Source organism: Prionailurus viverrinus, chromosome C1, assembly GCF_022837055.1.
Source record: "Prionailurus viverrinus isolate Anna chromosome C1, UM_Priviv_1.0, whole genome shotgun sequence".
Classification (NCBI taxonomy): domain Eukaryota; kingdom Metazoa; phylum Chordata; class Mammalia; order Carnivora; family Felidae; genus Prionailurus; species Prionailurus viverrinus.
Genome location: NC_062568.1, coordinates 183,318,072 through 183,331,019, shown reverse-complemented (window position 1 = coordinate 183,331,019; position 12,948 = coordinate 183,318,072). Strand labels below are relative to the sequence as shown.

At 43.6% G+C, this 12,948-nt stretch overlaps 1 protein-coding gene across 1 annotated transcript; it reads left to right on the top strand.

The window, feature by feature from the left end:
- Positions 1–4,573: 4,573 nt before the first annotated feature.
- TMCO2 (transmembrane and coiled-coil domains 2) lies at positions 4,574–8,129 on the top strand. The gene is made up of 2 exons (XM_047868914.1): positions 4,574–4,902; positions 7,726–8,129. Exons 1-2 carry the CDS (start codon positions 4,660–4,662, stop codon positions 8,038–8,040), a joined length of 558 nt encoding a protein of 185 aa, XP_047724870.1. The 5' UTR covers positions 4,574–4,659; the 3' UTR covers positions 8,041–8,129.
- Positions 8,130–12,948: the final 4,819 nt, after the last annotated feature.

The following is a 12,948-nucleotide window of genomic DNA, read 5'->3' as shown; positions in this document are numbered from 1 at the left end:
TAGAGTCTAGTAAAGAAGAGAGACAATAAACAAAACACTACATAAAGTGCTACAAAAGAATCTGTGGCTGCGATAGCCTCCTCTCCCCCCCCCCCAACCCCCGCCAAAAAACAAAAAGGCCAAGAAGAGCTTCCTTGAGGAAGCCATGTTTGAACTGAAACCTGAAGAATCAATAGGAATTATCCAGAGAGGATAATCCTGTTGTGTGGAAAGGCTTTGTGGGGTGTTCATGACCTTGACAAGCCTGGTATAGCTCATGCTGAGAGAAAAAATGGGAAAGGGAAAGGAGAGAAGGTTGGATAGATAGGTAAGCAGCAACCATATTTTAGTGCCAAGTAACTAGCTTCTAGATTTCAGATTTTGTTTGAAAGTCAATGAAGAACCTTTTGAAGGTTTAAAAGTAGGCACTGCGTGATTCATAAATTGCAGCATGTAAGTCAAAAAGTCTTAATACAGTCTGATGTGGAAGTGACTGATGGCTGGCCCAGTAGATAGATGGATGGATGACACTATGTAAAGGTGGGCTGAGGGGTGCCTGGTGGATCAGTCGGTTGAGTGTCTGACTTCAGCTCAGGTCATGATCTCACAGCTGGTGACTTTAAGCCCCGTGTCGGACTCTGTGCTGACAGCTCAGCTGGCATGCTCTGTCCCTCTGTCTCTCAAAAGTACATAAACATTTAAAATTAAAAAAGTAAACGTGGGGGGCGCCTGGGTGGCTCAGTCGGTTAAGCGGCCGACTTCAGCTCAGGTCATGATCTCTCGGTCCGTGAGTTCGAGCCCTGCGTCAGGCTCTGTGCTGACAGCTCAGAGCCCGGAGCCTGTTTCGGATTCTGTGTCTCCCTCTCTCTGACCCTCCCCTGTTCATGCTGTCTCTCTCTGTCTCAAAAATAAATAAACATTTAAAAAAAAATTTTTTTTAATAAAAAATGTGGGCTGAGATGTCTTGCATAGTGATAATTCATCTTTGGATATGTTCAGGTGTCTAAGAAGGGAGTCAAACTATAAATGGGTTTTTGGACTAGGTTCTTTCTAATTTTTTTTAACATTTATTATTCATTTTTGAGAGACAGAGCATGAGCAGGGAAGGGGCAGAGAGAGAAGGAGACACAGAATCCGAAGCAGGCTCCAGGCTCCGAGCTGTCAGCACAGAGCCCGACGCAGGGCTCGAACTCACGAACTGCGAGATCATGACCTGAACCGGAGTCGGACGCTCAACCGACTGAGCCACCCAGGCGCCCCTGGACTAGGTTCTTTTAAGGTATGTTATACTATGGAGATTTACAATACCTTGCATTTGTTTGTAAATGTCACTACAAATAATAGTTGCATTTACCTCTATGGGTAGCTTATTCTTTTACACAAATTTTCAACTTGTCTCACTACAGGCCTACAAGGTAGAAGTTGCCCCACGTCACAAGGTATTAAGACTTGAGTTAAGTAATTTGCTCAAGGTAACAAGGTTAGTGAATAGGAGAGCCAAAAGTTTTAACCCAGATCCATTGTATTCCCAAAGGCCTATCCTCTTAACAGTTACTCTATAAAGATTCTATCAAGGGGCACCTGGGTGGCTCAGTCAGTTAAGCATCCAACTCAAGTTCGACTCAGGTCATTATCTATGGTTTGTGAGTTCCAGCCCTGCAGCGGGCTGTAAGCTAACAGTGTGGAGCCTGCTTGGGATTCTCTCTCTCTTCCTCTCCCTCTGCCCCTCCCCCACTTTCTCTCTCTCTTTCCCTCTCTCTCTCTCAAATAAACTTAAAAATAAATAAATAAATAAAAGGATTCTACCCAAACAAGTGCACAGATATGGTAATAGGCACTTGATGAATGAACAGTGTAGGCCATAAAGATATTTTGAATTCTTCCAGGTGACTTTGCATTCATCTAATATTTTATTTTAAAAAGTTTTTAGGGGGCGCCTGGGTGGCACAGTCGGTTAAGCGTCCGACTTCAGCCGGGTCACGATCTCGCGGTCCGTGAGTTCAAGCCCCGCGTCAGGCTCCGGGCTGATGGCTCGGAGCCTGGAGCCTGTTTCCGATTCTGTGTCTCCCTCTCTCTCTGCCCCTCCCCCGTTCATGCTCTGTCTCTCTCTGTCCCAAAAATAAATAAACGTTGGAAAAAAAAAAGTTTTTAGGGGCGCCTGGGTGGCTCAGTCAGTTAAGCGTCCGACTTCAGCTCAGGTCACGATCTTGCGGTCCGTGAGTTTGAGCCCCGCATCGGGCTCTGGGCTGATGGCTCAGAGCCTGGAGCCTGTTTCCGATTCTGTGTCTCCCTCTCTCTCTGCCCCTCCCCCGTTCATGCTCTGTCTCTCTCTGTCCCAAAAATAAATAAATGTTGGAAAAAAAAAAAGTTTTTAGGGGCGCCTGGGTGGCTCAGTCAGTTAAGCGTCCGACTTCAGCTCAGGTCACGATCTTGCGGTCCGTGAGTTTGAGCCCCGCATCGGGCTCTGGGCTGATGGCTCAGAGCCTGGAGCCTGCTTCCGATTCTGTGTCTCCCTCTCTCTCTGCCCCTCCCCCGTTCATGCTCTGTCTCTCTCTGTCTCAAAAATAAATAAACGTTAAAAAAAAATTAAAAAATAAAAATAAATAAAAAGTTTTTAATGTTTATTTTTGAGAAAGAGTGTGAGCAAGGGAAGGGCAGAGAGAGAAGGAGACAAAGACTCTGAAGCAGGCTCCAGGCTCTGAGCTGTCAGCACAGAGCCCAATGCAGGGCTTGAACTCATGAACCGTGCGATCATGACCTGAGCTGAAGTTGGACACTTAACAGACTGAGCCACCCAGGCACCCCTCACTTAATATTTAGGCTTCTCCTATGTGCCAAGCCCTAGGGATACAATAGTCAATAAAAGGGACATGGTTCCTGTCTTCAAGTTGATAATAAGAAAGACAGATGTGAAACCAAAAATTTCACAAATAACTATAATTGTGTTAAGTGCTTTGAAAGTAAAGTGAGAGGTGCCATGTAACAGGGGGTCTAGTCTAGTATAGAGATTCTCAAGCAATGATTTAGTTGTCACAGCCCTATCTTTCTCCAAAAAGTTTCTTTTTTTTTTTTTTTAATTTTTTTTCAATGTTTTTTATTTATTTTTGGGACAGAGAGAGACAGCATGAACGGGGGAGGAGCAGAGAGAGAGGGAGACACAGAATCGGAAACAGGCTCCAGGCTCTGAGCCATCAGCCCAGAGCCTGACGCGGGGCTCGAACTCACAGACCGCGAGATCGTGACCTGGCTGAAGTCGGACGCCCAACCGACTGCGCCACCCAGGCGCCCCACTCCAAAAAGTTTCTGATTGGCATTCTTTAATAGTTTCTGACCTATTTTAACCTTTAATAGCCAAATCCAAAGTATTATCTGAGTCTCTTTTATTCCTTGCTAGAAAAGATTTTGCGTTCAGTCACTAGGAGACTGTGGGTTTAACATCAATAGCAGTCACTCCTGAACCAGTAGATCATTTCATCCTGATGCAAGTACATTTCCAACGGCACTCTGGACTCCATCTTCTGGATGTGTCTCTGGCACCTCAAGCAACTTACCTTACCTCCCCTTCTTGCAAGAACAAAACAGTTCTTGCCTCTACCAGGCCTCCCTCTTGCTGTCCTTTCGACCAGAATGAGCAGATTGGAGTAGCATCACACAATATTTTTCCAAAAATTGTCATAACTGACCCCTTTTCTTCCTTTTTCTGCCTCTCCCTCTTCTTGGTGCAAACCCACTTTTGGATTCTTGGCTGTTTTCACAATTGATCTCACAGTTCATACGCTTGTGTGTGAACTCTTTTCATGTAAGTTTTTTAGGTACAGACCATACATTTTATATTTTCATACCTCCTTGCTGAAAATACATAGGTAGTAGCCAATAAATAATTGTTTTGATAACATGTGATTTAAGTTATTGTACAGCATGCTACTGTTTACCAAGTGTTTAGAAAATGATATCATTTGTTTCTAACATAAACCTTGCAAAAGATGTGGCATTCCCATCTGTAAAGAGATGAGCAAAATGAGGCTCAAATATGTTTAAAGTCTTCCCAAAGATCACAATTTCTAAACAATAGTGACATGTGAAAAAAGGGAATGCTACAAAATGACCCAGTAATATCCCCCCTCCACATTTACCTAATCCCCAAAGAGCAAACTATTCACTCTTCAGGAAAACTTTCTTTAAATCCTCAAATCTCCACTTAACCTCAGTTAATAATTGCTGTCTCTTCAGTGTATTGTTGGAAGCGTTTTATATCTACACTCCCCAAGAAAGTGGCCACTAGCCACATTGGCTAAATAATTAAATTTATCTAGTTATAATTAAATAAAATGTAAAATCCAATTCCTTGGCCACACTATTCACATAGGACAGAGCAGATATAGAATATTCCCATCATTGCAGAAAGTTCGATTGGACAGTGCTGGGCTAGAGCTAGAACTTGCCAAAGATCAGAGAAAGCAGTATGACTGAACTGAAAATCCAGGCCAGTAGCTGGTTGGTTCTGAGTGAGAAAGTTCACCGGGTGAGTGGGAAGCAAGCTGACCTTTGAAACAGTGACATCACAATGTACAGTTCACAATGGCTCCAGAACACCTCGGCTCCAAGGCCACGCTCCCTAGCCCATATCTAGGTTCCTGAAGCCTCTGCACATGTAGTTCCAGGAGCTGTTGTCTTACTAAAATGTCAACATCTTTGTCCTCATCTTCTGTCTGGGACAACCTCGTAGAATATCTCTCTCTGAGCTCAATATGGAAGTGGCTACAAGCAACTCTTCTGGGAGAGACTAGTCCACCTCAGCAAACAAATTTTGGAGTACTAGATACCCTTGCTCCAATTGTGCAAGTTATCCTGGGGATTTCTTTTTTGCTTTTGTTGGGAGTAGGAGTATATATCTTATGGAAACGAAGTGTTCGGTCAATTCAGGTCATACTCTTTTGTTCCAGAGGAATTTAAATAGTTAGAAATTGAAACTTGGTTAGTTCTCTCCCGCATTGCTGCTATACCCGTATTTTAAGACCGTGCAGATGAGGAAAGGATGAACCCTAATCTCTGAAATTGGTTGAAACTAGGTTATCCTTAAAAACTTTTGCCAGTTATGTTTCGAGCATAAAACGCTCTCTCTCTCACAGTGGTTTTTGGCCTGTTTTAGAATAAAACAGATGAAACAAGCTTATAAACTGAGAAGGCAGCTTAACCTCAAACTTATTTGATCACATATTCATCTTTGAGTTTTTACTATGTGCCTGACACCATTAGGGGCACCTTTTCATAGAATAGGCATTGCAAGGATAATTGGGATCTTGGGTTTGGCTTTGCGTTCTTACTGTGACATTGCTCTGTACCTGATGTCAAGGCATGTATATTCATTAGGCACCGATATTTTCATTATTTCTTTGTTTTCACAATATCAGGCTTGGGCACCTGGCTGGCTCAGTCAGTTAAGCATCTGACATCAGCTCGGGTCATGATCTTGCTTTCATGAGTCTGAGCCTCACGTCAGGCTCTCCGCTGAGAGCAGAGCCTGCTTCAGATCCTGTCTCCCTCTCTCTCTGCCCCCCACCCCCGCCTGCTCGTGCTCACTCTCTCTCTCTCTCTCTCTCTCTCTCTCTCTCTCTCTCTCTCTCTCACACACACACACACACACACACACACACACACACACACAAATAAATAAATAAATAAATAAATAAATAAATAAATAAATAAATAAAACATTGAAAAAAAACCCCAACAATATCAGACTCAATAAACAGGGATTCTTCTGGGGAATAGGAGCATAATTGGCTGGGATTGTAAGAAACATTGAGGATTTTACATACTTCTAACCACCAATAATAATAACTTCATAGTTTTATCACCAGCAATAATAGCTATATTTACAATGTAGTCAAAATGCTTTCTTTTGTTTTTAATGTTTATTTGTTTCTGAGAGAGAGAGCAGGGGAGGGGCAGAGAGAGAGGGAGAGAGAGAATCCTAAGCAGACTCTGCTTGTCAGCAGAGCCCAATGGGGGACTCTAACCCATAAACCATGAGATCATGACCTGAACTGAAATCAGGAGTCTGACACTTAACCAACTGAGCCAGCCAGGATCCCCCCAGTTTTTTTTAAGTTTATATGAGAGAGAGAATGTGTGTGCGAAAGTGTGCTCGGGGGAGGGGCAGAGAGAGAAGGAGAGAGGATCCCAAGCAGAACCCACGAACCGTGAGATCATGACTTGAGCCACAGCCAAGAGTCAGACACTTAACTGACTGAGCCACCCAGAAGCCCCTAGTCAAAATGTTTTTAGAATCCCAACAATAACATGAAGTGGATAGAGGTTGTTTTCATATAGAGGTTTCATTTTCATTATCACCTCCATTTTGTAGGCAAGCGAACTTGGTTATCACTGAACCAAGTTGACATAGACTGTAAAAACTGGCAAATCTGAGATTTGAACCCAACGTTTAGGATGCCAAATTCAAATCTCCAAAATCTCATTTAATGTAATCTAACTAACATAAATCCCCAACAGGGATATGTGTGTATACATGCACTTCAGTTAGCTAATAGAAGAATATAAGGCCAAAAACCCAAACTGTTTTCTATAATTCTGGGTTCTGCTCTTGTCTGGTTAATGTTCAGCTCAATTAGATGAACCCGCAGCCCTCTGGACACCTCAGCCAAGAAAAAGAGGTAGTATAACAAGTGGTTAACAGCAAGGGCTTTGGAGTCGGACCGCGGGGGCTCAAACCTTGGTTCTGTCGCTTGCCGTGTTGACTGACAGCAACCAGCCTCCAAAACCCCACTTTCCTTTATCTGTAGGATGGGTTTGCTAACAGTGCCTCTCTTAAGAGTTGTAGTGAGGGTTAAAGGAGATATTGTGTATGTAAAGCTCAGCACGCACTAAGTACTCAATAAACAGGGCCAGTTATCATAACAAGGAAGAAAGATGATTGGTTGTTTGTTTGTTTTTTTATCCTGACAGGAATCTATCCTAGATCATTAAAAATTTTCCCCCAGGGGCACCTGGGTGGCTCAGCCAGTTAAGCGGCCAACATCGGCTCAGGTCATGACCTCGTGGTCCGTGGGTTCGAGCCCCGCGTCGGGCTCTGTGCTGACAGCTCAGAGCCTGGAGCCTGTTTCAGATTCTGTGTCTCCCTGTCTCTGACCCTCCCCCATTCATGCTCTGTCTCTCTCTGTCTCAAAAATAAATAAACGTTAAAAAAAATTAAAAAAAAAAAAGGTAAGGTAGGCTAAATTGAAAAAAAAAAAAAAAATTTTCCCCCAGGACCAGGAAACCTAGTTTTTCAGACCACTGTGTCCTGAGGGAACCTACACGGAAGTCAGAATTCCTGGGTTTCAGTCCTGGCTCTACCATTCCCAAGTATACGACCTTGGACAATGGCAGGGTCCAAATTGGAAGGTATTTAAATGGCTACCCAGTTCTGGTTTTTTTCTACATAAACAGGTCATGCATAGGCAAAACGCCCTCCTAGCACAGATCCCTGCCTGTGACAAATTTTTAGTAAATGATATCTATTATTATCATCTTCACTAATTAAATGCAAATAATAATCCCTGACCTGCGTATCACTGTGTTTTGTGGTAAAGATCAAAAGACAAAAAAGATGTGAAGGTGTTTTGTTAAACAGAAGCCTTGGCGCTGTTTATTGTTACTGTTAGGTTTTTGTTTTGATTTTGTTAGTAAACTGAGGCATTCGTGCGAATAAACAAGTAACGTTCAACTTCTGTTGTTTTATTTTAGAAAATATTGTTGTTTATCATCACACTCTACAAACTTTACAAGAAGAGCGCAGATTTTTTTCAGGCTTTGCTGGTCAACCCAGAAGGGAACGCTCTCCCGGGTCAAGACAATAACTTCTTCCTGTCCTTGGGTCTGCAAGAGAGAATTTTGAAAAAACTTCAGACGGTGGAAAACAAAGTGAAGGACCTGGAGGGGATGATCATTTCCCACAAACCTGCCACGAAGAGGGATTGCTCCTCTGAGCCCTACTGCAGCTGCTCTGACTGCCAGAGTCCCTTGCCTGCATCAGGATTTACTTCCACATCTGAAATGTGACGGACTCCAATCTCTTCCAGAAAAGCACTGTTTTTTCCCTCATGTGTGTGGTGGTGTATCAATAAAGATAGAGAACTATATTGAAATTACCCTGCAAGGACGGGCTCTCTATTCACTAGGGCCCAGCTTCTACTGACGTGTGCGGTGGGGTAATGTGGGATATAGTCGTCGTTAAAAATGTCTCTGAGATACTGATGTCACTTGGTAGGCTGGAGACCATAAACAGGCATATTGTGACAAGGATGACCAAACCGGAATATGTGGGATGGGAAAAGAAGGGAAAGTGGGTCAGGGATGCAACCTTGGGTTCCACGCTGAAGAGGTTGGATTGGATACGATAAAAATAGCAAGAAAGTGCTGTTGACAATGGTGTGGACTGTCCTGTAGAGGTAGACTGGCTCTTGTGCTGGTCTTTGGTCTAAAGGTAAATAATGTGGCCTGGGAATCTGTGTTCATTAATTACTCAGAGGTGGACAAGGGTGGGGTGGACATAAAGGACACTATAATTTTATCCAACTTTTATTGATACTTAATCTGGGCTAAGCATTATAACCCTTGGGAATCTGTCCTGAGTGCTTCAGGAGCACCCAGTTTGGCTGGTTGGGCAGTTAATTTCAGAACAAGGAGTTATATGTGATACAGTGGGGTTATACCAACTTGAACTTAGCTGAATTCTCCTATGTGAATCTCAGCTAGGCAGGGAGGGAAGGAGGCACCTACCTGCCATTTCACTTGATGGGTGTGCCCCCCCCCCCCCGCCATAGGAAGGAGGGCCCACGGAGGGAGGGATGGTAGTAAATCATCCCCTCAGTGGGTGGGTCTCAGATTCCCCAAGCCTTATAGTGTGTGCATTTTTGCCACAATAAATGTGATTACAGTCATTGAAATACTTTGCAACTCTCTGCCACCCAAATGAAATACTTGGGCAAAGAAAGCAACAGTGATTTATGGCCATCCTGGAGAAAAACTGGCTGTGCTGTTCAACAGGATACAATATAACAATCTCCCAAGCTGGCATCTTCCTAAGGGATTTCCAAGGGTAATTTTGATCATAAGTTTTTTCCAGGGCACTGGCATTAAAATGCAACCTCTGTAAGATGAGACCTCATGGCATAGTGTACTCAGTGTAAAAACAGGTTAGTAAATACAAGGTAGGGCCAGGAAAGGCTTTGCAGAAGAAGTGACATCTGAGTAGTCCCATAAAGGGTTACATAGGCAGACAATGAAATGAAAGGTATTTCTGCTGGTGAATCACCACAGAGCCATATAAAAAGAGGGTGGCTTGGCTGGAGAAGGAGAGTTTCAGGATGGCTAAAGCACTGGCTATTTTCTAAGCTACAATGAAGGATTTGGGCTTCAGGGTAAGACACACTAACTTCATCCTCAGATCAGCTTTAATTGATGATGTGGTGGGGCGCCTGGGTGGCTCAATCGGTGAATCATCCAACTTCGGCTCAGGTCATGATCTCATGGTTCGTGAGTTCATGTCAGTGCATGCTGACAGCTCAGAGCCTAGAGCTTGCTTCAGATCCTGTGTCTCCCTCTCTTCCTGCCCCTCCCCTGCTCATACACTCTCTCTGTCTCCCTCTCTCTCTCTGTCTCTCTCAAAATAAGTAAACATTACATTTTTTTTTTTTTTAACTCATGATGTGGTGGGGGCGCCCGGGTGGCTCAGTCAGTTGGGCGTCCGACTTCGGCTCAGGTCATGATCTCGCGGTCTGTGAGTTCGAGCCCCGCGTCAGGCTCTGTGCTGACAGCTCAGAGCCTGGAGTCTGTTTCAGATTCTGTGTCTCCCTCTCTCTCTGACCCTCCCCCGTTCATGCTCTGTCTCAAAAATAAATAAACATTAAAAAAAATTCATGATGTGGTGAACAGAACAGATGGAAGTTACCAAGTATGCATTATCTGTTAGTGCAGGTGAGGAGTTTGTTCACTATGCTGCTTAAAGAGTTCCATGCAATCTTTTAAATAAAGTCAAAGTCTCAAGGCACCTGGCTGACTCTGTCAGTGGAGAATGTGACTCTTGATATCGGGGTCCTGAGTTTGAGCCCCATGTTGGATAGGAGACTGCTTTAAAAAAAATTTTGTTTTTTAATTGAAGTCATTATCTCCATTTTTGCACAGTCCACATTTAAGTGTCTTCCTACATGTTCTAGTCATCTTGTTTCAGTTACTTTTCTGGGGTATTTCAAAGAAAGTGTCAGAAGAAGAGCCCAGAAGAGTAGACTGATGTCATGTAATGAAGGGCCTTAAAGGTCATACCATATTGTTGGAAATGGGTCATTGTAGGTTCTTAGACAGGAGAGTGACATAGATTTGGTAGTCCTTCTGGGAGACAGAATAGAATGATCTAGATGTAAAAGATAAAACAGGCTGGCTGCTTGTATGAGGATGCACGGTGTGGTAGAAACTGATGGAGTCACCTTGTTTCTGGCTCTCAGCTCTCCAGAAAGGGTGTGTGGGTCACACCACAGTCACAAGAGACTGATACCAAGTGTTCGTTCCCAGTGTGGGGAGTGGGTCATTCTTGAGACCAGAGTACTTATGTCCAGGGCATCAATTAAGGAAACTTGGATGTGTGTCGAGCAGAAAATCAAGGCAAAATGGGGAAAGGGCTTGAGAGCTACTTTGTCGTTCAGGTCAGTTGGGCTAGACCAACTATCCTCCACCACTCCATAGGGAGGAGAATCCTTCCCCTCCACATTCAGTCTGCCTCCTTTGGGAAAACCCTGACGACAGCCTGTTGGGAGGCTCCCGTTTCAGTCTTCACACACACCAACCCTTCTATTTACAAACACTATCTCTCAGCACAGGGTAGGAAAGAATTCATTTTCCATAATTCACTTCTCCCTTTACTGCTACCACCCTAGTCAAAGCCCCCATCATTTCTCACCTGGATTCTCAAAATGGCCTTCTAACTGGACTCCCTGCTTCCATCTGTGTCCCCATTCAATTTATTCTCCACACAGAGGGCAAAGATACATTACTCCTCTGCTTAAAACCTTCCAATGGCTTCTTAGTTCACCCTGAGTAGAAGTCAAGTTCTTGTCTAAAGGACTGTGCTTGATGACATGATCTGCCTCACCCTCCTTCTTACTCTCTCCTCTTTCCACACCCTCTTATTCCTCACATACTAAGCATTATCTGACCTTAGGGTCTCTGCACTTTCCCCAGATACCTATGTGGCTTCTTCTCTTACTTTCTTTGGGTGTATGCTCAACTGTCAATCTGAGAGGTCTTCCTTGCTTATTTTATGTAAAGAAGGTGCCCCTCATGCCAACATGGTATAGCCCCCTTTTCCTGCTTTTTCTTCACAGTACCTATCACCTCCTCCACTTCTACTGTCATGCATTTGCTTATAATCTGTCTTGCCCTCTATCTACCCCAGCCTACTAAGAACGTAAGCTTCAGTAGAGAAAGGGGTTTTGTCTAGTTCACTGTTATATCCCAGGCACTCAAAACAATGCCTAATACTTAGCAGATATTCAATATTCATTGAATGAATGAGCGAATTCCAGTCTTGACTTTTAGCAACCTCTTACCAGCTTCCTGTTCCTCCATTTCTTCAGATACATGGTGACAGATAACACTGTGATGCAGTTCTCTCGAGCTGGGGGAGCCTGTAGCTAGTCTTTTTTGTTTGTTTTGTTTTGAGAGAGAGGGAACAAGCTGGGGAGGGGCAGAGAGAAAGAATCCAAGGCAGGCTCCATACTGTCAGCACGGAGCCAGATGCAGGACTTGATCCCACAAACCGTGAGATCATGACCTGAGCCAAAATCAAGAGTCGGACGCTTAACTGACTGAGCCATCCAGGTGCCCCTGCTTTGTTTTCTTGTTTTTTTTTTTTTTTTAAAGTAGGTTTCACGCCAAGTGCAGAGCCCAACGTGGGGCTTGAACTCATGATCCTGAGATCAAGACCTGAGCTGGGATCAAGAGTCAGACACGTAACTGACGGAACGACCCAGGGACCCAGGTGCCGGAGTAGCTAGTCTTTATAAGGCACTTGTTCAGAGCCGTATACATTGCTGAAAGCTTTACATGATTTTTCTCATTTGATCTTCACAATAGGAGGCGGTAAGTACTATTATTCTCATTTCACTGATGAGCAACCAATGCACAGAGAGGTTAAGTAACTTGCTAATATGTGGTGCAACCGTGGCTGGCAATCAAGCAGCCTGATTCTAAACCTGTGCTCGCTTTAGTCACAGCATTTGGTTGGCGGGAGTTTCCGTGAGGCTTTTGGACAAACTGCAGCAGGATGGAGCTAGATGAACCCAGACAGGTGAAGGCAAGACAAACAAAGAGGGCGTGGCAATCATAGCCCAAGGGACAGGGAATTTTGAAAAAGTGTTTATCCCCTCATATTTTTAAGTTGATAGCTTAAGTTTTCATCACAAATGTATTAATTTTTTAAATGTTTTTATTTTATTTTTGAGAGAGAGACAGAGTGTGAGTGGGGGAGGGGTAGAGAGAGAGGGAGACAGAACCTGAAGTAGGCTCCAGGCTCTGAGCTGTCAGTGCAGAGCCTTGACGTGGGGCTTGAACTCACAGACCACGAGATCATGACCTGAGCCAAAGGGATGCCCAACCGACTGAGCCACCCAGGGACCCCCGATCACAAATTTAAATAGTTGCAATGAATGTAAACTCTGGCAAACTGTAAATAATGACAATTTAAGATAGCACTGTCAAATCACTTTTTATAATGTATCCAACAGACTCTACATTACAATTTAGTGACCACCATCATCCATTTAAAATTACACATGAGCTCTTTAATATTTGGTAATTCTATATTGTTCTTTCATCTCTAAATTATATTTACTCCATAAAATGTTATCCAAAGACAATAATTTTTACATTTCAAAAACCTTTTACTGATCACTTATTCGTGATAAAAATATGTAT